This window comes from Momordica charantia (assembly GCF_013281855.1).
Source record: "Momordica charantia cultivar OHB3-1 chromosome 2 unlocalized genomic scaffold, Mcharantia_2.0 BLBB01000002.1, whole genome shotgun sequence".
In the NCBI taxonomy this organism is placed as follows: Eukaryota; Viridiplantae; Streptophyta; class Magnoliopsida; order Cucurbitales; family Cucurbitaceae; genus Momordica; species Momordica charantia.
The window spans coordinates 5,626,384-5,651,227 of NW_028275160.1; the positions used below are offsets into that span (position 1 = coordinate 5,626,384).

General features: G+C 37.8%; 4 protein-coding genes across 6 annotated transcripts; 3 read left to right on the plus strand and 1 right to left on the minus strand.

Annotated features, from left to right (window-relative positions):
• Positions 1 to 895: 895 nt before the first annotated feature.
• Positions 896 to 3,910, plus strand: LOC111017085 (Protein kinase superfamily protein). The gene is made up of 3 exons (XM_022292746.2): positions 896 to 1,478; positions 1,780 to 2,866; positions 3,481 to 3,910. The coding sequence occupies exons 1-3, from the start codon at positions 1,102 to 1,104 to the stop codon at positions 3,772 to 3,774; spliced, it is 1,758 nt and encodes a 585-aa protein (XP_022148438.1). The 5' UTR covers positions 896 to 1,101; the 3' UTR covers positions 3,775 to 3,910.
• Positions 3,911 to 6,115: 2,205 nt separating this feature from the next.
• Positions 6,116 to 14,545, plus strand: UBA1 (ubiquitin-activating enzyme 1). 3 transcript variants are annotated; one of them, XM_022292798.2, is made up of 7 exons: positions 6,116 to 6,403; positions 6,588 to 7,003; positions 7,721 to 7,938; positions 11,011 to 11,805; positions 12,116 to 12,984; positions 13,099 to 13,531; positions 13,620 to 14,545. In XM_022292798.2, the coding sequence occupies exons 2-7, from the start codon at positions 6,604 to 6,606 to the stop codon at positions 14,214 to 14,216; spliced, it is 3,312 nt and encodes a 1,103-aa protein (XP_022148490.1). In that variant the 5' UTR covers positions 6,116 to 6,403; positions 6,588 to 6,603; the 3' UTR covers positions 14,217 to 14,545. The 3 variants fall into 3 exon arrangements, with proteins under 3 accessions (XP_022148490.1, XP_022148491.1, XP_087976787.1); XM_022292799.2 differs by having other exon boundaries at positions 6,591 to 7,003; XM_088120661.1 differs by having other exon boundaries at positions 6,117 to 6,403; positions 6,615 to 7,003.
• Positions 14,546 to 15,189: 644 nt separating this feature from the next.
• On the minus strand, positions 15,190 to 20,021 carry LOC111017038 (LRR/ubiquitin-like domain protein). The gene is made up of 10 exons (XM_088120662.1): positions 19,764 to 20,021; positions 19,590 to 19,684; positions 19,122 to 19,283; positions 18,928 to 19,038; positions 18,736 to 18,836; positions 18,481 to 18,618; positions 18,247 to 18,295; positions 18,060 to 18,125; positions 15,753 to 15,872; positions 15,190 to 15,679 (listed from the first exon to the last, which is right to left on the minus strand). The coding sequence occupies exons 1-10, from the start codon at positions 19,933 to 19,935 to the stop codon at positions 15,569 to 15,571; spliced, it is 1,125 nt and encodes a 374-aa protein (XP_087976788.1). The 5' UTR covers positions 19,936 to 20,021; the 3' UTR covers positions 15,190 to 15,568.
• Positions 20,022 to 22,627: 2,606 nt separating this feature from the next.
• LOC111017037 (Glutaredoxin family protein) lies at positions 22,628 to 23,999 on the plus strand. Its single transcript, XM_022292678.2, has one exon. It carries the CDS (start codon positions 22,916 to 22,918, stop codon positions 23,702 to 23,704), a length of 789 nt encoding a protein of 262 aa, XP_022148370.1. The 5' UTR covers positions 22,628 to 22,915; the 3' UTR covers positions 23,705 to 23,999.
• Positions 24,000 to 24,844: the final 845 nt, after the last annotated feature.

Sequence of the window (24,844 nt, forward strand, 5' to 3'; positions counted from 1 at the left end):
AATACAAGGTGTATGAGTTCTTGATTTATTGGTCGAAGATATGTATCTATTATTATTATTGAATTATGTTCATTTTGATTATACAATCTTAATATTAAATATATGGAAAGAAAAAATATGATTCTACTGTACAAATAAAATAAGTAGATATAATAAAAAATGTAAATAAAATACCCAATAAGAAATAAAAAATCTCAACCAAAATGGACAACAAAAGAAATACCCCATACGTAACAATTCCTTTAAGAAAATAAGTCTTATTAGACTATATAAATATATATTCTTAATAATATGTAAAATAATCGAGGCCAAATTAATCACCTCATAAAATTTGTAATTACATTGTAAAAAAAAAATTAAAGATGGACGATTTTATGGTCTCGTGGAATATTTTTACTAGATTTTTGGTAATGTTTCAAATTTAGTTTTTATCATGCATTACATTTTTCATTTTAGATTTATGAAATTGTAAATTTATGAAAGAATAGTTTGACTAATTGGAAGAATGATCAAACCTTTTGTCTTTAAAAAAAAAATTTAATAAAATAAAAGAAAATTTAATAATAATAAAGAGTTGTTTGTAATGGGAAATTGACTAAACTTCCTCACATGCTGTTACAGACCCTAATTTTGGGGTTTTATAACAGATATTGCATGTTCCAGTCTAAGGAGGCCACGTGGAGAAAATTGACTAACTACGACCCCAGCAAAGCAACACAATCAATCGCAGCGGGCCCCACGTTTCTTCCGCAGACATCATCACGTTCACAAACGAGACACGTCACCATCATGATGATCCCGGCCCGCCGTCACATCAGATTGGTGGAGCACCAGTCCCCTCCAGGGACCTCACCCGCACTGGATAATTACCGTCACATATTTAATGGTCACCGCCCATACAGAAACAGAACAGAACAGAGCCACAGCCGGACTGTACAATCTAATGCAATTTCCTCTTCCCTTTTAGCTTTTTACCCATTTTTTCTTCTTCACGCTCCAAAAGAAGTTCATATCAAGCTTACGATCTTCGCTGCCGGATTTTGAAGATTCTTCTCATGTAATTCTTTGTTTTCCCGCGTTTGGATTTTGTGCGGCGGAGCCATGGCGACGGCATTGGAGTGCTGGTCGAGTAGGGCTAGTACGGACGAGGATTTGGTGGAGCAGGTGCTGATGAGAACTCAGGACAGATCGGAAGGCTCCAAGCCGGAGAGTTCGTTTGCCGTCGGAGCCAAGGAGTCGTCGGCGATGCAGAAACGGCTGCAGAGATTGAGTCGGAACGTGTCGGAGGCGGTGGCGTCGCTCAAAAACTCGTTGAATCTGGACTCTGCTCGCGATCCCTCGCCTACCAAGATCGAGGGCTCTAAGAAGGCTGTTTGGGGTAGTGTTGTGCGGAATCTTACTCAGCTCTATCCTGGTAGTCAGTTGCCTGAAAAGCTCGTCTCCAACATTCGCAAGCATTATGATTCCTTGCCTCTCAGGTTTGGACTCACATAACTCTGCTTCGCAATGTGGTATCTGAAGTTGAAAGTTGTGTAAATTGGAGAGTTGAAATGAAAACGAATTGAAATAATTATGAACTAATCGGAGCGGGAGCTACTCTAGTCTAGTAACTTAGTAGTGTTGTAATGAAAGATAGATCAGATATCTGTTTTGTGAATATTTGCTAATCATCTCCTGCTACCAAATTTCAACTAGACTGATGAGTATATTGCTGTCTCCCTGTTCCTTTTTCTGATTGTGGTTGTTTCATTCTTTATGTTGTTTTGTTGGTACGAACAGTTATGCTCAGGCGGGGTTCGAAATGAAAGATGTCTTTCTCCACATCAAATTGATAGAGCAGGCATCTGTTTATGATCACCCTGCAATCTTATTTCAAGAAGTAACTAATCATGACACTCAGAAACCTACAATGAAGTTCACATTTGCTTGCAACTCTTCGATTTCATGGTCGGCGATGTCTGGAGCGCTGGAGAGCGCAGGCATTCGCTGTGAGAAGATACAGATTTTTGAGAAGAAAAGATTTACCCTTGGAGTTGTTCTTTTTGTAAATCAAGATGCCCAAGAGAAATTCTTTAAATCCAAAATTGAAAGTGCTCTAAAATTGGCTATTAAGAAGCCGAAAACCAATACAGTGAAACTCCCATTTGGATTTTGTGGATGCCAAGAAGGTAACGCCCGGGGGAAAGATTTGAGAGAAATAGAGGAGGATGCCGTTGAACAAAATTGCAGAAGTGGTTTTGACAACTCGAATTTGAATGAAAATTTGCAGATAGAAATGCCCTTGTCTACTTCATCTTTTGCTGTATCTGTCGATGAATGGCAAACGGTCCAATGTGGTGGACATGAGCTGGGTAAATGGTTGCTGAGCTCTGAGAATCTGGAGTTCACCGATCAGATTGGACCCAACTCGTTCAAGGGAGTCTACAAGGGCAAAAGAGTAGCCATAGAGAAGATTAAAGGGTGTGAAAAGGGAATTGCTTACAAGTTTGAGCTCCGTAAAGACTTGTTGGAGCTGATGACATGTGGGCACAAGAACATTTTGATGTTCTATGGTGTTTGTATTGATGAAAATCATGGCTTGTGTGTTGTAACCAAACTAATGGAAGGCGGATCGGTTCATGAATTGATGCTGAAAAACAAAAGGTTTCAGACAAAAGAAATAACCAGGATTGGTATTGATGTTGCAGAAGGAATCAAATTCATGAATGACCATGGTGTTGCCTATCGGGATCTTAACGCACAAAGAATTTTGTTAGATAAGAATGGCAGTGCTTGTTTGGGTGACATGGGCATACTCACTGCATGCAAAAACTTGGGCGAGGCAATGGAGTACGAAACCGATGGTTATCGGTGGCTAGCTCCCGAGGTCTGTTTGCTTTAATTCCGACTACACTTACTATAATCTAAAGCAAGTTTCAGTTATACTACACAGAAAAGAAATTAGTATATATCTCGCTGCTTTTAGCTAAATAACACGTTATCTTCTCGCTTTTTTGTGATGTTATTAGTGTTTCGAGTCATTGTACTAAACTGCTTAGGAGTAGGACGACACCTTTTTCAATTAAAGAAACTTTATGTCACTTCCTCCATGATGGTCGAGTGTGTAGCATACAGTCATGATTGAAGGTGCTTTAGACATCAGCGTTGTGTTTATATTTTTCTAGGCACCCTTATATTCTTCAGACCATTAAGATTAGATTTCACTGCAGCACCCATCTATTTGGCCGCAACTTTGAATTGTTGCCACTTTCTGCTTAATTGGTTCCATTTGTGGAGCCCGCCATGTTAAAGCTCCTTTAGAGGGAACCTGCTCCTTTCTAGTTTCTTCTAGGGGATTTGAAATTCCTGTAGAGCATCTCATCTCACTGCTATCCTTTACTTGTTGGCCTCTTTCTGTATATCTCCATTTGATTGGTAAATAATGAATGAGCGAAGGGTGTTAATTTGTTACCGTTGGCTTGGCTATCTGGTTTGGCACAGATTATCGCTGGCGACCCGGAGAGTGTCAACGAGACATGGATGAGTAATGCATACAGTTTTGGAATGGTAATATGGGAGATGGTGAGCGGTGAGGCGGCTTATGGCGCATATTCGCCAGTGCAGGCGGCAGTCGGTATAGCTGCTTGTGGTCTTAGACCTGATCTTCCAAAGGACTGCCCATCCACCCTGAAATCCCTGATGATCAAATGCTGGAACACTTGCCCATCAAAGCGCCCCCAGTTCTCTGAAATTTTATCAGTGCTGCTGGACTCCAACAATAACAACCATAGATAAATTAAAGTGAGTATTTCCTTTTAATCTTTATGGATCCAAAGTCTACTCTTGTGAAGTTACTGTAAAGGGTTCCTAATTTTCATGTAGAAGATCATATGATGCGTTCAATGTAGATGGTGAGAAGTTTGTGTTTTCAGATTTGAATCTAATCTCATGTTACCATGGATAAGAAAAAAGATAGAAAAACAAAACGCTAATGATCTCCTCTCGAGTTTGAACCGTAGGAAAATCAACTCTCTTACCAAGTTACCACCATGAGAAATCGAAAGATCTTTCTTTCCCTTTCTTTTTATGGGTGAATGGTTAAAGCGTCCAACCTATACCGACCTAAAAAAGGACAAAATTCGTAGGTTCGATTCTTGCTGGATGCATTTGGAATGTTCAGTTCAATCGCTGTTCACGGTTGTTACTATTATTATTATTATTTTCCTTTTTTGGTCTACAATGACTTTGCTACGTCCTTCTGTAAGACCATTGTTTAGTTTGTGAATGACAAGGAAGTTCACATCTGTATTGTTGTATAAGATACATTCTTAAGAGATTATTTAACCTGAAGTACATCCTCTTTGGTTAACTAGTTAACTAGGGGTGTTTATGGGGCGGAATGCGGGAGGGGCTTCCCGTCTCCGTCCCCAAAATTTTCGAATAAATTTTGTAAACACTAATTTAATTTTGTAAACTATCGAATTAGAAAATAAACAACGGTTTTAGTCAGTTTATATTTTTGAAATTAAGTTTGTAAACACTATTTCATGCATTTTTCTTGTTATGCTGTCAACTGATAGAAACGTTTTTTAAATCTAAACAAAAAAAATTAAGAACTACAAAAAGAATAATTTTCAAAACCCTTATTCTTGTTTTTTAAAATCATAGTTTCAAAGAGAAGAAAAAATATTTTAAAGAAATTAGGATTAAACTAACGTAAAATTAAAAAACAAAATAGTAATGGAATCTAAAAAAAGTAATAAGCCTTCCAACGATATTGTTAAGTTTATTATAAAAATATGAACATAATTTCAACTGGTTAAGAGAGAAGTCGTGAATTAGATTCTACCTTCGGCACTCGATATGTTGTATTAAAAAGTAATAATAATTTTTTTTCTTTAATATCCAAAAAGTAATAATCATAAATTATTAAAAAAATGATAGGAATCGTTTAACTTGCGGTCCAATCTCCTTATCGATAAAAGTTAAACAACACCATTTATTGTAAAAAAAAAACGTAAGAATCCGGCCTGCTTGTTCTCCAAGAAAACAAAAACAAAATAAAAACATTCGATTCCGTTTCCCCTTGCAAAAGAGGCTTTTCGGAATTTATCGATAATTTATTATAATCTTCTCCCCTGTGGCCCCTCTAACACGCCTTCATTTTAATTTTAATTCTAATTTTATTTTATTTCCTTTTTTAACATTGTATTAAAAATAAAATATAACTATAAATTTCAACATCATCTTGTTTCGTCCATCGGCACGTACTCGATATCTAAAGCAAATAAAGCAAATATTTTATGTAGTACATAGCCTCATGCATCATGACTCACTAAAAGTATGAATTTCAAGCAAAACAAAAAAATAATCAATATTTATTACTATAGTGTAAGTTTAACTATATTAATGATGGTTGAAAGGTAAAATACGACACACAACATAATCCAAATATATTAGTCCACGACCGACCTAATGGTAATGATTTGTGGAGTTTTGTAGACACATTTAGAATCTTATAGAAGATGAAGACACGTTAGCTCGTTTTATCCGAATCAAGCATCCAATAATATAGAATTGCACAACAAACTTTTGGATCTCATAAACAGAATGATCTTCTCCAAAACTCATATAAATAAGTTATCATTCTCATTCACAGGTGAACGAGTTTAGCTGGAACCAATCTTTTAGCTCGAGTTTTAGATTTACTTGAGCATTAAAATGTTTCATCTTACAAGTAGGTCTCATTGTATTATAACATCTCTGTTAAAGTATTTTCTAAGTTCATATACTCATATCGAGTTGTTCCTCATTGCATAACTTAACCAATTAACTCAACATAAATCTCAGAAAGTAAAAAAATCAGTATCAAACAATATATGTCAGCTGAGCTATATTCATCAAACACTCTCATTGTTACCAATTTAAGAAGTAGAGTTGTCATTAATTATCTTAGGTGAAGATGGAAATTTTACTTCGTTGGTAAATTTGATCAGACCTGACCGGAATTCACCGGTCAATACAATACAACAGCATAAGAGGTCAAGAGGCGGGCCCACAGAGGCTGCCCTGCCCCATCTTCTACGATGTACCGTCTTTCATACCGTACCCAACCATTTCTCTTTTCTGCGTCTCTCTCAAAGTGGAGGGATTGGGAGATGGAATGAACAGCATCTGTCCCCAAACCCAAACCCTAGAGATTTAGAAAGGAAAAAAAAAAAAAGAAAAACTGTGAAGCTGCAAAAAACCATTTATGCCCTCCCCTCCTCCTTCCAATCCCCTATATGAACCCGCACCGGCCCCTCCGGTTCTGGATTGATTCAATTCCGCCATAATTCTCACCTTAAAGTTCAAACCACCGCCGCACTAAATCGCCCATTTCTCCTTCAGATTCCTTCCTTCTTCTTCGTTAGCATCCTAATCGGTACGTTTCTTACTCTTAATTGATCTTTCTTTCGGATCATGCGTTGGCTAGGCCTAGGGTTTATGCCGATCGCTGTTCTTTTAGTGTTTAGAGGGCTTAGTGGTTATGTGGTTGATGAATTCTTGGTTGCTTTCATCGTCTTGCTCGTTTCGTTGTTGATGCTCGGGTATTCTGGGGTTTTCAGCAGCCTACTGCACTTTATGCTTCCCAGGAAGAGAGCTGGTGAAGAAGGTGCGGTTGTAGAAGAAGAAACTGACAACACCAACAACGTCGTCATCAACAACAACAACAACATCAACGTGCAGACCGCGGGTGCGTCTCTAATCAAGAAGCACCGGATCGACATCTGCGCCGTCGAGTCCAACTCCAACTCCAACAGCAAGGTAGCTGCCGCTGCCGCTGCCGCCACTGCTACCACCGCCAACAACATCCAGAGCGACGGTGCATCTTTGATCATGGCTCTGGGGAATTCCAACCCGCCGGACATCGATGAGGATCTGCACAGCCGACAACTTGCTGTGTATGGCCGCGAAACCATGCGGAAGCTTTCGGTGTCCAATGTCCTCATTTCCGGGATGCAGGGTCTTGGCGCCGAGATTGGTAAATACTGACGACAACACCACTCGTGCTACTTTCTGCATATGCTGTTTAGAATCGATGGATGTTTCCTCTCTGGTGCCGGTGCTTTCATTTTTCTTGCCATGCCGGACGTATTTTGATTAGTGTGTACTTGTCCTGATAACTATAAGCATGTGACGATACAACTTTACGGTCCATGGTGTAGTGCGCTTCACTTTGATGGCTTCCTGATTTCGTGATATATGTTCATACATTATCTTTTTAACTTTGAAACGAGTTTTTAGTGTAAACTATGTGATCTGTTTTGTGGACTATACTCTTCTTTCTCCTGAGCACGCAAAATAATTCTCTGGTTTTTGTTTTGTTTTGGGGGGAGCAGAACGAGGAAAATCTCGAAAGATGTTTTGATGAAATGGTATTAAATGTAGCGTTTCATGATTCTGGATGATCACTTTTCTTTAGCCAGGTTGTGATTATGCCGGTGTATTGTTCTTTACCATGTTATATTCATGCATATAGACTTATCCAGGGCTTTTTTTTTTATCATGCTAATGTATTGGATTGAGACCATCAGAGCCGATTAGGTTTTTGCTTTTGGCCTAATCTTGTGAATTTCATCGGGTCTCATTTGTGAGGGAGCTTTTTTTATGAATAACATTCTTACTTGCTTTTGTTCTGTGTTTGGTTTTAAGTTATCTGTTTTAACGACATTTTATTTTATTTCCCCTCTTCCTGCAGCCAAGAATGTTATTCTTGCTGGGGTGAAGTCAGTGACCTTGCAGGATGAAGGTGTAGTCGAGTTATGGGATTTGTCTAGTAATTTTGTGTTCTCAGAGAGCGATGTTGGTAAAAACAGAGCACTTGCCTCCGCTCAGAAGTTGCAAGATCTCAACAATTCTGTCGTTGTCCATACCTTCACAACTAAACTAGTGAAAGAACAACTTTCAGAATTCCAGGTATGCTAACTTTACATATATTCTCTACTCATTTCTTTTAAGGAGTGCACAAAATGATATGATATTGAACCACGCTTGATAGTTCAATAAATTGTTAAAAACTGGTAAAGAACGTGTTTAAAAATTTTCATCAATTGGAATTGTGGCAGAGACTATAAAGAAATCAAAATGAAGTGCATTCATATATTATATGCAAAATAGGAAGTCTAAAGAACAATTCCAATATTTAATTTCCAAATATTCATTTTTTTCCCTCTATTATCTTGTCTGGAATTTTGAAAAGAACTGTAAAAGTTCTGGTATTCTAATTTGAGCTTGGCATCTGTGATTCTGGTGCTTATTTACCACAGGCTTCCTATTGAAAGTCAACACTCAACTTGTCTACTTCTCGTTTTTGTTTATAATTGTGTGCTTGTGTCTTAGACTCTTGTATCGTGTATTTTTTTGTATGCTTTAACTATTGTAGAGCATTCCATGTATTAGCCTATTGAGCAAAAGATTCACGGGAGAACATCTTTGGAGCGCCACCTGAAATCATGATTGTTGAATACCTCCTACTCCCGGGCTGGTTGTTGATTTCAAACTTCTTCATTTTTAAAGGTTCCACCAAAATTTTAAGGGCAAAAGAACAATTAAAGAAAGAGACACCTGCTTTTTCTTGGATTTATTTATCCCTTGTACAGCTGACAGGAGGTGAAATAGAGAGATCAAAACCTGGAAAATAAAAATAGAGGACTTTTGGAGGAGGGTATCTAAAACTTGAGCTTGAAATTCTACGAAGAAGGGTGGGAGAGACGATGTCGTAAGGAGGGCGGGGAAGCGTCTTCCTAAATTTTTAAAGTTTCTTTTTTTTTAAAGGCCCTAATCCGGCTCAATGAACTGACTTGATCTTGAACCAACCCATAATTATGTACAGATGTCCTTTTTAATTTATACATATGGATCTTAGTTGGCAGCCACGTTAGATTTATGTTTTATCTAGCCTAATATTTAATGATAGGGACTAAATTGTATTGAATTTTAAAGTACGGGGACTAAATTTGTACTTTTGAAAGTTTCGGGACTAAATAAAGTACAAGATGAATATATTTTTTAACCTAACTATTAAATTGAAACCTTTTATCATTTTCTACCACACAATTTGTATTCTTTTACATGAAATCCTTCAACATATAAATAATTTTCTGGGATTTCCAGCCTTGGGGGGGTGGGGTTAATTAATTATAGTAATCTGGGGGGCTAATTAATTTTAGAAATCTACCCGTCAATCCCATGGATATTATCTATCATTTTTGCTGAAGAGCATTGTGTGCTATCAGAAACCTCCACCACCACCAGTCACCACTTCTTGAAAACGATAGCTATGACCCTTTGCTTTGTATCTTAAGCCTAGGTCACCTTCTTCAATTAACTTATCCACCTTATACCATCTAACTTATGCCCTTTATCCCAACCTGCCCCATCTCGTAAACTACCCCTTGTCAATCTTTTTAATAGAGATGACAGTTCCAAAAATTGGAAGGCATTAATTGGGGAGGTTACTCAAGATGCTTACACAGGGAACAGGAGTTTGTTCAAATTTTGTTAATGGAATGTAAAAGTTTTTCTTCTTGTGGTTTCTTGTAGAGCAGGCCATGATATTTGAGAGACTATTGACAATTGAAGACTCCAGAAATTATGAGTGTCGGTCTTGGTTTTATAATGAAGAGGACTGAAAAGTTTGTCAAAGAACTTGATGTCTCCTGCTCCGGGCCTTGGGGCGGGTGGGTGCCCTTTGGTACAGGGGCATTGTCAAAGAAAGCCTGCTTATAACTCCTATGCTGCATCTTCTACCAAATCCTTTTTTCTCTCAAGGTTCAAGTCGAGAAAATCAAAATGGACTAAGTTATAAGCCTTTTCCTAAATCAAGTTTGAAGACCATCCCTTCCTCCTCTTCTTCCAACCTACCAATATTGCATATCCACGAAGTCTGTGATTGGAATTCTAAAATGGTAGCTGTGAAGATAGTCCTAACTTTCTGTGGTGGAACTTTTGGCAAGATTTTGTAGTTAAGATCATTGGTCCGTAGTCTTTCTCTTTATTGGGTAAGAGAACTACAGAAGTTACCTTATTTCTAGCATTGACAACTCCTTTTTGAAAAAGTTACAACATCTACATAATATCATGCCCGAGACGATTCCAAGGCTTGTTAAAGAATTCATAAGGAAATTAACCTTTCCAATGGCCTTGAAAACTTCCAGCCTAGTGAAGGTGTACTCGAGGAGTAATTCTAGAAGTAAAGTCGAGGTGCACGCAAGCTCTCCCTGACACACAAATATTTTAAAAAAAAATTCTAAATGCATTCTAGAATTTCACTCACAAATTAAAGTCTGGACACTCAGGACACTCACGCAAGCTAGATGCATTCTAGCATCTAGAAATTGAGATTACTCTCTTACATACTTTTGTTCATCCAAGTAACCGTACAAAGACTTAACGCCTCTATTCATAGAGATTACCATCGAGTTGTAGTAATTAAGACTTAACTAAGAAACCATCCTTGAGTTTCAAAGAACGTATGAGTTTGATACAATGTATAAACTTTACTGGCTGAAATTTCACTGCTTGATCTAAAAATGTAAATTTGAGCTAATTTATAAGCATCAAAATTGCAAACTAAAATGTAGTTTTCAGCTAATCAAAGAATTTAATTAATAACTAGTCGGAACTTATCCAACAAGGAATTTTGCTACCTTAGTGCTGTTATTGTTACGGCCTCTGGTCACTGGTGCCTAGGTATCGGTTTTATTTTATCTCTGTTAGTTCCAATTTGAAGAAAGAGGACTTTGGTAGAACATATTAAATGAATTAAGGTTCCATTTTTACCAATCCAATAAAAAATTGCATTAGTGGGTTTTTCTTTTCTGTTAGGATTGGAAATCTTGACCCATAGTTTCCTTTCAAACATTGGTAAGAGCATAGCTGCTTTCAGTTACAAGCGTGTGCATCTCTTAAGATCAATTATGTTTGCTTATTTCAAGTATATATAAGTTTCAATTGCATGATGTAACCTTTCACGGTCTGTGGATGCAGGTTGTTGTCTTCACTGATACTGGTCTTGACAAAGCTATGGAATTCAATGATTTTTGTCATAACCACCAGCCTCCAATTTCATTTATCAAATCTGAAGTGAGAGGGCTCTTTGGTTCAGTGTTTTGTGACTTTGGGCCTGAGTTCACTGTTTATGACGTGTATGGAGAGGACCCACACACTGGCATAATTGCATCCATCAGCAATGACAATCCTGCTCTTGTATCCTGCGTTGATGATGAGAGGCTTGAGTTTCAGGATGGAGATCTTGTGGTGTTCTCTGAAGTTCATGGTATGACAGAGCTGAACGACGGGAAGCCGAGAAGGATTAAAAATTGCAGGGCCTATTCATTTACTCTTGAGGAGGATACTACAAACTTTGGTAGCTATGAGAAAGGTGGCATTGTAACACAGGTGAAGCAGCCCAAAGTGTTGAACTTCAAACCATTAAGAGAAGCAATCAACGATCCTGGTGATTTTCTCCTCAGTGATTTCTCCAAGTTCGATCGTCCTCCTCTCATACACTTGGCATTCTCGGCCTTAGATAAATTTGTGACTGAGTTGGGTCGCCTACCAGTTGCTGGTTCTGAGGAGGATGCTCAAAAGCTGATCTCTGTTGCTAGTAACATTAACGATAGTTCAGGAGATGGGAGAATTGAAGATATTAATCCCAAGCTTTTGAGGCACTTTGCATTTGGAGCCAAGGCAGTACTCAATCCCATGGCAGCCATGTTTGGTGGTATAGTAGCTCAAGAGGTTCTCAAAGCATGCTCTGGAAAGTTTCATCCACTTGTCCAGGTTAGTAGAATAAAAAATCCTTCTATCTTCATATGGGTGAGGTTGAATTAAATATGCCTATTGGCTTTAATGTTGAAATACTTTGGGGCTTTTATTTCTGCAAGTTTCTTTTAATGTATTTAAATCCCCCGCTCTCTCTTCTGAGTGACACATGCAACTCTTTCTGCATACATGAACTAGACCATAATCTAATGGGACCAGTTAAGTTATTGCATTTGATTGATCTTGCTACAACTTTTTTCTGCATGCTGTGAAAGTCATTTTATTACTATTTCTTGTATCCTCATGTTATTTTCTTTCTGAAATGCAGTTCTTCTACTTTGACTCAGTGGAGTCTCTTCCCAGAGAGTCATTGGACGCCAGTGATTTTAGGCCCCTGAATAGCCGTTATGATGCACAGATTTCAGTGTTTGGGTCTAAGCTACAGAAGAAACTGGAAAATGCCAAAGTCTTTATGGTTGGATCTGGTGCTCTAGGCTGTGAGTTTTTGAAGAATCTTGCACTGATGGGAGTTTCATGTAGCAACGAAGGGAAGCTAACAATTACTGATGATGATGTAATTGAGAAAAGCAACCTGAGTAGGCAGTTCCTTTTCCGTGATTGGAACATTGGGCAGGCCAAATCCACAGTTGCTGCTTCTGCTGCTGTTGCAATTAATCGGCATCTCAACATTGAAGCTTTGCAGAACCGAGTTGGTCCTGAAACTGAGAATGTCTTTGATGATAGCTTTTGGGAGAATTTGAATGTTGTAGTTAATGCACTAGACAACGTAAACGCAAGGCTTTATGTTGATCAAAGATGCTTGTACTTCCAGAAACCACTCTTGGAATCTGGTACCCTTGGTGCTAAATGCAACACTCAAATGGTCATTCCTCACCTGACTGAAAACTATGGGGCATCAAGAGACCCACCTGAAAAACAAGCTCCCATGTGCACCGTGCATTCATTTCCGCACAACATTGACCACTGTTTGACATGGGCTCGATCCGAGTTTGAAGGTTTACTTGAGAAGACTCCTACTGATGTGAATGCTTATCTGTCTAATCCTAGTGAATATACTTCTTCGATGATGAATGCTGGTGATGCTCAGTCTAGGGATACTTTGGAGCGTGTTCTTGAGTGTCTTGATAGAGAAAGATGCGAAACTTTTGAAGACTGCATTACGTGGGCTCGTTTGAAGTACTTTTCTTGATAATCTCAACTTTGTCATCTCGACATCTGACTACGTTTAACTTTTTCATGCTTCAGTTGTTCAATTTATTGACTCCTTTTGTGATGATTCAATTTTGACAGATTTGAAGATTATTTTGCGAACCGTGTAAAGCAGTTGATATACACATTTCCTGAAGATGCTGCAACTAGTAATGGGGCTCCATTCTGGTCTGCTCCAAAGAGATTTCCCCATCCACTGGAGTTTTCAACTACGGATCCAAGTCACCTAAATTTTGTTCTGGCGGCGGCGATACTAAGAGCAGAGTCATATGCCATTTCAATTCCTGACTGGGTTAAGAACCCCGGGAAATTGGCCGAAGCAATTGAAAGAGTTATGGTACCAGATTTTATGCCCAAAAAGGATGCCAAGATAGTGACTGATGAGAAGGCTACCAGTCTCTCTACCGCATCTGTTGACGATGCAGCTGTTATTCATGAACTGATAAACAGATTGGAGGATACCCGCAGGAAGCTATCAGAGGGATTCAGGATGAAACCGATCCAGTTTGAGAAGGTCTTTTCTTTAATGGTTCTTTTATGACAAAAGTTTTCGTTTTCAAGTAGCGAGATAGTTATGAGTAAAATGGTTTCTGGATGTGCAGGATGATGATTCAAATTACCATATGGACCTCATTGCTGGGCTTGCTAACATGAGAGCGAGGAATTACAGTATTCCTGAAGTAGATAAGTTGAAAGCCAAGTTCATTGCCGGAAGGATCATCCCGGCTATTGCAACCTCTACTGCAATGGCCACAGGTCTTGTCTGCCTCGAACTCTACAAAGTTCTGGATGGCGGCCACAAGGTGGAGGACTACCGTAACACATTTGCGAACCTGGCGCTGCCTCTGTTCTCCATGGCCGAGCCAGTCCCGCCCAAGGTCATTAAGCACCGGGAGATGAGCTGGACTGTTTGGGACAGATGGATCATCAAAGACAACCCCACTCTCAGAGAACTCATTGAATGGTTGAAGAACAAAGGATTGAACGCCTATAGCATCTCGTGTGGCAGCTGTCTCCTGTATAATAGCATGTTTCCCCGGCACAAAGACCGAATGGACAAGAAGGTTGTTGATTTAGCCCGAGATGTTGCTAAGGTGGAGCTGCCTGCATATCGTCGACACTTGGATGTTGTTGTGGCTTGCGAGGACGATGAGGATAATGATATCGACATCCCTCTGGTGTCTGTTTACTTCCGTTAGGTACCTGCTGTTCCTGGATCATTCTTCCGACCCTGGTCAGACTCGGACTTTGTTTTACAGTCTTCTAAAGTTTAGTACTCTAGAGCTCGGAGAGTATTCAAGATATTAAATGGCCGGACACAGTTCACATATTCATATATAAATTTGGAAGAAACTTTGATTTGTGCAATTAAATGCATACCTCCTCGTATGGTTGAGACCAACCATTGGCTTTGGAATGTTGAACCTTTACTGGCGACGAAGGTAAGTTCGGTTGTTTATCCTCTTTTTCACACATTGACCTCCTTTTGGTTCGTTGCATAATATCAACATTGCCACTTGTCGCTCCACTTTTGACCCCTCGTTTATTATTGGCTTTAAAAAAAATCAATTTATTGAGAACTGGATGTTTAAAATGATGGCATCTTGGAGTTTAATCTGTTCGTGGAAATGAAGTTCTTGTTTTGTGGGATTGGCTTACAAATTTGTGTGTATAACTATTGATATTTTACACTTGTAGATTATACCTAGAAGCGTTGGTTATATTATTAGTAAGGAGTGGTTCTATTAGGGATGTTCATGTGGCGGGGTGGGGATGAAGATTTCCCGTCCTGATCCCTGGCCCCATTTAATTCTCCACTCCTACGAAATTTTGCAGAGGTCAGGGATGGGGATTCCCTATGGGAAATTCATAGGTACCGAGTTCCTGTGGGAATTTTCTCTATTTTTTAAACCTCGTTTACATAGTCGGGGAGGATAATAAAACAAAAAAATTATTTTAGTGTGTGTGTGGGCAAATATTAAAAAGATGGCGTAGTGTGGTCCATTCTGCCCCATTTAGATGGGTCTCCGTGGGACATCCCTAGTTGTGATGAAAATTGTCTCGATGGTATATTTTGAAGGGAAGAACGAAAGGAACTTTAATGATTAGGAAAGGGGAACTATGAAAGTGTTTAAAAAACATTACAAGGCGAATGGAAATGAATAAGGCATATGACTGACAATTGAATAACTGCAATTATCCCAAAATTTCAATTATGTTGTTCAACCTTCGAGTTTGAGCTTCAGAAGGCGAGAAACTTGCGTTAGATTTTGGGTTCTACTAATAGGCAATCTCCATTGAAATTTCCACTAAAACCTAACAAGTGATTAAAAGAACATGGTATATTACTAGTTTGAAGACGAGACGATGACCCTTGGACAATCTTCACATCATTACCTAACTCAGAGAAAAAGGGAAAGGGTATAGAGGTCAATTCATCAAAAATATTTTGATGATTGGTTACGAGGCAATTTTTTAAATCTACCCCAGCAACTAAATTTTTCCAAGCCTGGTTCAATTGCTGCATGTTTTCTTCAAAACCAATGATGCATCATTGTTTATCAGCACCTTCATCAAATTCAGCTTGGCCCATAACCCGAAAATCAAGTTGCTTCTGATGCTTTAAGCGGCGACGTTCATCAAAATCTTCCCATCCTTCATACTGTCAACAAAAGATTGTCATACGAATCAAGAAAGCGTAAATTGATCCAAACAGTTGCAGCATGAGCACAAACCTGTCGGAGGAGATCTGTGGTGATTTCTGTGTTGTGGAGATCAAGTGTAGAGAGGTGGATGCACACCTTAAATAGTGTAGAAGGGAGGGAACTTAGCCCATTATGGCTGAGATGCAAAGCCTGCAGCGCATCACAGAATAATTGAGAGGAATCTCCGATTGAAGTTCGTACAAACATCCATCTCAATGAACTTGGGAAATATGAATGTGTGAAATTAGAAGCAAGGTTGTTAAGTGTTATATAAGCGATGAAAAAAAAAACATAATATGACGATGTACGTGTTGGGTGTGTTTCTCGAACATGTCACAGAAAGTATCTTAGACTAGTTCTTTAACCAATTTCCAATAACTGTTAAAGATATGCAATATGATTGTTATAGATAACAAATTGTAATAACAGGTAAAACAAACACCTGAAAAGAACAAAATATTATACTCTCTAGTTTTTTTTCTCTGTTATTATATATATATATATATATTTTTTGTTTATTAATATGTATTGAGATATAGTAAATGATTAGATTAGTTCAGTCATTCATTAAACATGACATCAGAGACATTTGTCTTCAGTTCGGACTTTTGTAGTGTTATTATCTCTCGTTTTTAATAGTGGACTTGATGAGTCTTGTGAGTCAAATTTTTACATGAGCCTACACTTGAGGGAAGTAGCTACAACACGTTAACAATTAAAATTACCTGAACTAACGGCTTAAGTTGTTGGGCAAAGATGATTCAACCGTGAATATTTTCCTAACGTATGTAGCTCATTGGAGATGTCAAGGTTATTAAGAGCGATCTCCAGATGGTTTGAGATTGCAAGCTTTTTTTGATTGAGATATTACTAATGCAAGTCCTAATGAAAAACCAAGCTGGATTGACCTAGTTGTCAAACCGGCAATATGCAAATGTAGACTTTGGAGTCACGAGGTTATCCTGTGAAATGGTTGCTGAGGTTATTGGCAATAAATTGAAGCCTTATCCACGCATATGGTTTCACCAAGCCAGCAGGTTGTTTTTGTTGGGCCGAGGCAATTGGCAGGTATTGGAACTCATGAAGATTGGAGGAAAGGAAGAAGAAAGGTCTACTTTTCAAGCTGGATCTTGTCAAGGCTTGGGCTCGACTAGGATTTTCTTCTTTCAGTCCTAGGGGCTAAGGGTTTTGGAGATATAGGGAGCGCTTAGATTAACGGTTGTGTTCCTTTACTAATTTCTCCATTCTGCACAATGAGATACCAATTGGTAAGATTTTAGGGACGAGATATTCATCAAGGTTACATTCTCTCTCCATTCCTATCTTTCCTGGTGGTGATTTACATTTATCATCAATAGGTATAGATCTTGATGTGGTATTCATGCTAACCAGACTTCGCAGATGACACTTCTCTTGTGACTGATTTTGGTAGGATAGAGAACCCCTGAAATGGAGGTTAGGAGAGTGACGGACAATAGATTCCTTTGGTTTACATACAAGGTATACTGTAGGAGTGACCTCTTCAAGCCCATGTCTTCTTTTGAGAAATCTGAAATCTAAACAATTCGGAATCCAGCTCAGGGGAGGAATTCTCATAATCTTGCTAGTCGGGAACATGGGTACCAAGAAGGGCCAGTTGCTCTGATTTGTTCGAGTCTGAAAATCAATACCATTTACTATTTACCGGATTTGTTAACTGGAAACCAGGATCACTTTTTTTGGATAAGGGTGCACTTGACGTTGCAGTTAAGAGAATTCATGTTTCACCAATGGTTAAATGGTTGTAGAGATTTCCTTTCGGGAGGAGGATGCTTTTTGACAAAAAATTGTGCCTGGTAAGTTCAGTATTGCCTAAGGTGGGTGGCTTTCAGGTTATGGTAATTCTGTTACTTCCGCAAGTCCTTGAAGGGCTATCATCAATCTGACCATCTGAGGGCTATTTTCTGGAAGAGGATTTCTATAGTTTGGCCCTGTAGGTAACGGTGATTGTCACAATTTTTTCAGGTGGATAATTTCCCTGTTTCTCATAACAGAGAACCACTCTAAAATTAACTAGAAAACAGATCCTAGAAGTCTTAGGTTGAAACGAATAATTAAAACAAGATATTACATGGATCTAGCTTTTTTTTAATAAAAAAATACAATATGGAAGGAAAAGACAGAGATTTATTCCCCAGAGCAACTTCGTAACTAATTATTGCTCCTATTGAATATTCTATAGAAGAAACGTGCTTCGCTTTTACGAACTCTGCATGTTGTTCCACAACTTCCACTATTGAGATAAGCATGGAACATACAAAGCAAGCAAATGATCGTGAGAGGGAATGAAGTACGAACCTTCAATTTGTGCAGACTACCTAGTGTCTGTGGCAACTCTGACAGAAGGTTTGATGACAAATCCACCTGCACCATAGCCAAGCATGTCAATAGAACTTTGGGGGGGGGGGGGGAGACAATTCTGGGAATTAATATTTCCTAATAAGAAGAGAAAAAAATAAGGTTCTTTAAAACAGAAATCTTATACCTCTGTAAGAGAACTACATTCCCCTATAGTTGAAGGAACAATGCTTATCCTGAGCCATGTATGGAACCATACAATACAATTACGTATTAATTCACATTAAATAAACTAGGCAATGTCGAAATATCTACACCACAAGAAACAAAAGAGTGAATAAATTATTAAGTAAAGAAAGAACCACGGTTATAGAGTTTTATTGATGAGGAATTTGTGCGAGTATATCCCGCTCAGAATTACCTATTATTGCTGGCTTTCAAGACTTCAAGTTGGGTCAAAAATCTTATTTCATCTGGGAGGCTCGTCAATTTGTTATTATTCACATGCAGTTCCTTCAGTGAAGTCAGGCCTCCAAGTGCAGAAGGCAAAGTAGTAAACCTGCATCAACCAGCCCAATTGACGTTAACAGGTACACGTTGATATAGTATATTTTTACTTGAGCATTTTGTATTCTGGTACTGCAAAAATTAGACAGTGACAACTGAAGGTACTTACAGATTATAGGACAGATATAAAACCGTTAGATGCTTCAAAAGTGCCAATCCCTCCCAACTAATAGACTGTTCAGATATCTCATTATTAGTCAGGAACAATTTCTGCAGATCGTGACAAAATTAGAGATATTACGAAGAGAAATTTAGGCTATTCAAATGAAAAGCTCAAAAGCAAGACAGGGATTAACTTCACCTGTGTTGAACTCATACACCCAACTTGAGAAGGCACATGTTTAATATAGTTGTTGCTCAAATCAAGTATTCTCGTTGAAGTTTCACAAGACCACACTTCATTGGGAATTGCCTATGAGAGATCTCAATGAAGATTTGAAAGAAATAATCACAATTTTTATGTTGTTACGTGAAAGACGATGATTTGATATATACCTTCAAATTGCAGTCAGATAACGCTATCACTCCAAAGGCCTTCCATCTTTCTATCCGGCTTTTATCTACAATGTCTCGCTGCTTTTCATCAACGAAATTGTTTGCATTTCGCGTACTCCTTTCTCGGGGACGAGTCCTCGCTTCTCGCATGATAGGCCCATCCTATTCAGCCAAATCGAAACAGTGAAAACTAATTCCCAAATGCACAATCTCAAATCCACCGCCGTCCAAATGAAAAACATATGACTAAATACACTCCATTCACTCTTCAAACGAGTCCACAATTTTTATCAGATAAACCGTCGACCAATTCTCGCAATTTTAACAAGTAAACCCTAATAAATTTGACGAGCGAGAGGCACGACATGGTAAATCCCTCAAAAGCATCCAATAGGAGAATCAAACAGTAAAGATTTGGCAAAATTGAATCCAGATGTAAGAAAGAAGACAACGGATAAACCAGGTTACCCCTTGGTGCAGTCCCTGGGAAGCCATGAGCATCACTTTGGCTCCATTAGCCACCTCCGATGCCGCCAGAGTCATCTCGTCCGCCAAAACCCTCCCTGAAATCACTCATCAGCAACAAATTGCTTCCATAAAAGCAAGTGCATACATAATAGAGATAGTGTCCAGTTGCAGAACCTTTGAAGATGAGCTTCTGGCCACGAGGTAGGACGTTGGTTAAAGGTTGAAGAAGGGACTTGAGATCCTTCACGGTCAAATCGCAGGGAACAGTTACTGGAATCGATCTCCCACTGAACTTGACGTTGATAACAATGGCTTCAGACGTAGTCGCAGTCGCTTCAACCTCCATTTCTGTTTCGCGCCTTGGCTCAGAGGCGCGTTCCTTGGGAAGACGATGATCAATTTCTCTTGCTTCGCGATGGAATTTTATTTTTTCAAAAATAAATTATAGTCTAATATTATTATTATTATTATTTTATACAAATAGTCTAATATTATTACTTACTTTATACAAATCCAAAGTAATTTAAACAAAAAAAAATTCATTTTATTATTTTATTTTTTATATCACAGTTTTCACGTGACGTTAAGTTATATGAATTTCTTAACGAACGAAGTAGATGTCATTTACAGTGAAGTTATGCTCAATTTAGTACTTCGTACATTTTAACTTTTTTTTTTTAAAACAAAGAAAAAAACAAACAACTTACCATAAATCAATCGAAAAAACTAAAATGTTCAGCCACGTGAAGAGTTTGAGAACTCCATTTATCCTTCAAATCTTCTTTCATCGCTGGTTTAGTTGAAGCGCGGAACACTTTGTTTGCCTTTCGATTGATATGTCTTGTTGAAGCTATTTTCATGTCTCTCATCATTTGTTAGATTTTTTTTAGAAGCCAAATAATTTTAATTTCATCTTGACGCTATCGATGAAGGAGATGAATCGCTTTGCAAAAGTCAGATTCTATATGAATTAGTCAAGGATATCCTTTAACTAAATTGAGGTAATGAATCAATTTCGATCTTAAATTGAAATTTTAAAAAGTATAATAAAATTAAGTGAGTGATAAATAATCAAATAACTTTTTTCCTACTAGAACATTACATCAATGAATATCAAACTATTATCTTTTTTAAGTAAAAATTTTGTAAGAATTGAACTTTAAATAGAGGAGGGAAGTCAATCCACATCTTGAGATAAAACGTTTAATGTTCACTAAGATATTTATACAGTAAAAAGTTAAAAATGGAAAAGGAGAATATAAGATTAATAATCCATCAATAATTTTTTTTTCCCAATGCCAACAAGAGCAGACAAAATAACCAAATCATCCCTAGCGTGAACCCTCCATTTCGGTAGACTTTGGGAAGAAGAAGAATAAGAAAGAAACAAACTTAAGCATAAATTTCAAAACCCATACGTTTTCAATGTTTCACGCGGAATTTTTGGCAAGCAATTCTGAGATATTGTCATTTTACTGAATAACGCAAGTTAAAAAGAAAATTACTAAAAACGTATTCGTAAGTGATTTTGTATCGTGGACAACTAAATGTTGTATATATCTATGATAGTAATATACTGTCTACATTTGACATAAATATTCACGACTATTTTTTATTTCATCCAAAATACATATTTTCAGAAAGATGTTGTCTTTTAGTTATATATCCACTATCTTTCCTTCATTTAGCAAACATGAGACTTTTAATCATTCTTCCAATATTTTGTTTCAGTCAAATATCACGTTTACCATTTTTTTAAGATTTAATATACTTCATGGTCAAATAATAGATTATGTTGGGAGGTGATCAAAATTGTAATGGTTGATAATGAAATAAAAGTGATGGTAAAAGGTAACAAAAAAAAAATTGAACTATTTCAAAACTACTCTCGAACGTGGTATAATCAGCCGCGTAAAATTTACCTTTGTAACTTCTCATGGGTTAAAATTGTTAGGCGTTGGGTGTGGCATGTGAAACTTTTCAGAACCCACCAAAGTTTGGGGTTAGGCTTCCACTTTTTAACCTTTTTTTTTTTAATTTAATTTAATTTTTTAAAGCTTAAAAGAAAATATAATTGAACATTTGTTTCAGACCAAACACGCGTGTCTCCAGACCACACTCATTACATTGTAAATTTATGGTTTTGGTGGGCCATATTGCACGTGATCCCATTGTACTCCACTCTCCACTTTTTTTTTTCTTTTTTCTTTTTTCCATTTTCTCGATTAAAACCTATATATATATGGATTTCTCAATTATACATAAAATATACATTTTTCTCAAAAGTAATTTGACACTAATATTCAGGATAAATTACCATTGTTTCTACTTTTATAAGATGCTAACTATTTTCTTATGTGACATTTTTTTTTGGAGGCGGTTATTTTTTTTAAGTATCCCACATGAAAAATATTTAGAAATTTAACCAAATTTATAAATACATGTGATATTTTTCTTGTTAATTAATTTTATGATGAAATCCTATAAATATTCGTTAATTTTCAACAAATTCAAAAAAGCATCTAATTAAAAAATGTAAAATATACTTTTTTTTATATTTTAAAAATACACGATACTTTTTTATCAAAGAATTACTATATAGGAAAAAAAATAGGACTATTGCATCAGAAGAGTAGTGACCATGCACCACAATCAAAATTTACGAAAGAAAACAACAACCTCGAGAGACACATGAACAATCACTTAACCAATAAAAGAGCTTGCGAACTGGTAATATGATCAAATTTTAGCCCACTAGACACATTTTCCAAAGTCACAACATTCTCAATCTCATTCGATTATGTCAAGAAAATACCTTAATAGACATCGTAACGAAAAGAAATCTTTTCGAAGATTAAACTATGATGTATCCAACGATAAGGTTGAAAGTTCGAATATCCATCCCACATCCCAACGAAGATTGGCTAACAATTTAACCAAATTACAACATCAACATGTGATATTTTACGAAACCAACGCCCAATTAATCAGAAGTTGAAAACTAAAGATGAATGGAATTATAGTTGATAATCTGGTTTCTTAAAAATTCTCTATAATTAAGGCTCTAAAATTATGGTTTGTGTGTTCTTAATTACCCACCTCTCGTAGACAAACCGCCTTTCTTATTCAAACCGCTTTCGCCCTTCAATCTTCCCCCTTTTAATTCTCTCTCTCTCTTCTCCCCAAAAATCCAAAAGCCTGCAAATAAACCCCTTCTCTTCGAATCATCCAAATCTTTGCTTCAACCGCAATCCCCAATTTCTCTTCCTTGTTCGTCTCCTCAAATCGGAGATTCGGTTGCCGTCCTCATCGGAACACCGGCGTCGATGTGGCGCTCCTGGAACAAATCCATGGTTCAGATTCCCGATAAGGCCGCGCAATCCCCGTCTTTCGCATGCTCCTCTTTCAAAGACGTTCAAGAACTTTTCGCCGACGAAAGCCCTAAGCCCGCCGCCAGAAAGGCCGCAATCGTCTTCCAGCGCGTCCGATTCGTTAATTCCTTGCTCAGAGCTTGGTCGAATCTCCCGCAGGAGGGTCAATCGCGCCTCCGATTCCAGCCGGAACCCGAACCGGTCGTCAAATTTCTAGACCCTAACCCTAAATCGAACAAATCGCCCCCGGTCACGGCGCCGACACGATCCACCGCCGCCGCGCCTGTTTCGGACGAACGGATTGTGGTTTACTTCACCAGCCTACGCGTGGTGAGGTCGACGTTCGAGGACTGCCGGGCCGTCCGCTCCATACTTTGGGGGTTTCGCGTCTCGGTTGACGAACGAGATCTGGCGATGGATTCGGGGTTTGTGGCCGAGCTACAGCGAATAATCGGGAAGAAGGAGTTGGCCTTGCCGGCGGTTTTCATCGGCGGGGAGTACATCGGCGGGGCGGAGGAAATCAGGCAGCTCCACGAGACCGGCGAGCTGAAGAAGCTGATTGAGGGGTTGCCGAAGGCGGAATCCGGCGTGTGCGAGGCTTGCGTCGGCTACAGGTTCCTTCTGTGCGATGAGTGCAACGGCAGCCACAAATTGTTCACGGAGAAAACTGGGTTCAAGACGTGTACGGCATGTAACGAGAACGGTCTGATCAGGTGCCATTCTTGCTCTTCTGCAACATTCTGATCCCTTCTCTTCGGTTAATTTAAAGAAGAAAATGGCGAAACAAAGAAAAAAAAATCATCCCAAAAAAGGAATGAAAAAAGGGAAACTAATTTTTATTGACCAATTTTTCCGTTCTTTCTTCTTTCTTTTCTGGGATCAAGTTTTTTATCATTTTTGTACCTAAAAAGTAGCTTTTAACGAGTTTTTAGCTTCTTCTCCTTATAAGCTCTGAGTAATGAAGCTGCCGCCATAGAAATGCTCTGGTAATATTGTTATCTGCAGAAAGCAATCACAAAAATGGCCTTTTCTTCTTTCATTGTTTTTCTTCTTTGAAAATGTTCATCACTCATCGTATTGATTATTAGCTTAAAAGGGTCTAATTATAATCAGCAGATTTAGGATTAAAATTTCAATGCCATAGGGATTGAGTTGGGGCTGGCTCTGATCTGCGGTGGGAAGATTAATTTTAATTTGCTTGTAGAACCAGAAAGAGCTACAGACAGTGGCAAATAATTGATTCATAATTTGGGGGAATTTAAAGGCCTTATTGATGTATTTTAAATACACAAAAGTTTTGGCCACATATTCCATTTGTTAAGTGGTTTGTTTCTATTGGGTTGTGCTTATGATCTTGATGTGTGTGGATTAATTTATGAACGAAGATCAGTCCCATCAAAGTAACTTAAATTTAGAAACATTACTTTAAGTCTTAGATGTGTTCCTTTGCTTTGTTATTAGTTTTTTAAATACTTTAGCCAAGTTTCTTTTTTAAATTTCATACCTTACTAATGAAATTGTGTAAAAGACGATCAATTTTTTTTAAAACTGTAACTTATAAATGAAATGATTATCAAATGACATCTTTTTTGGCGTTCATTGAACCCCCAAAATATGCATTGTGTGAGAATATTCTTGACATTACAAATAAGGTATTTTGGTTCATTTGGGTTCCAATGCTTCATACATTTTGGTTTTTATACTTCTTTTTTAATTTTAGTATTTTATTAAAAAAATAATTTTAGTATTTTTATGGTTTATTAAGTACTTTTAAAAATGATTCTAAGTTGTAAAATTTTAACACAAATTTTATACACTAATGAAACCTCTTAATATAAATTTATGATTACATTTCGAAAAATTGGGTGGATGAGGTGTAATTTA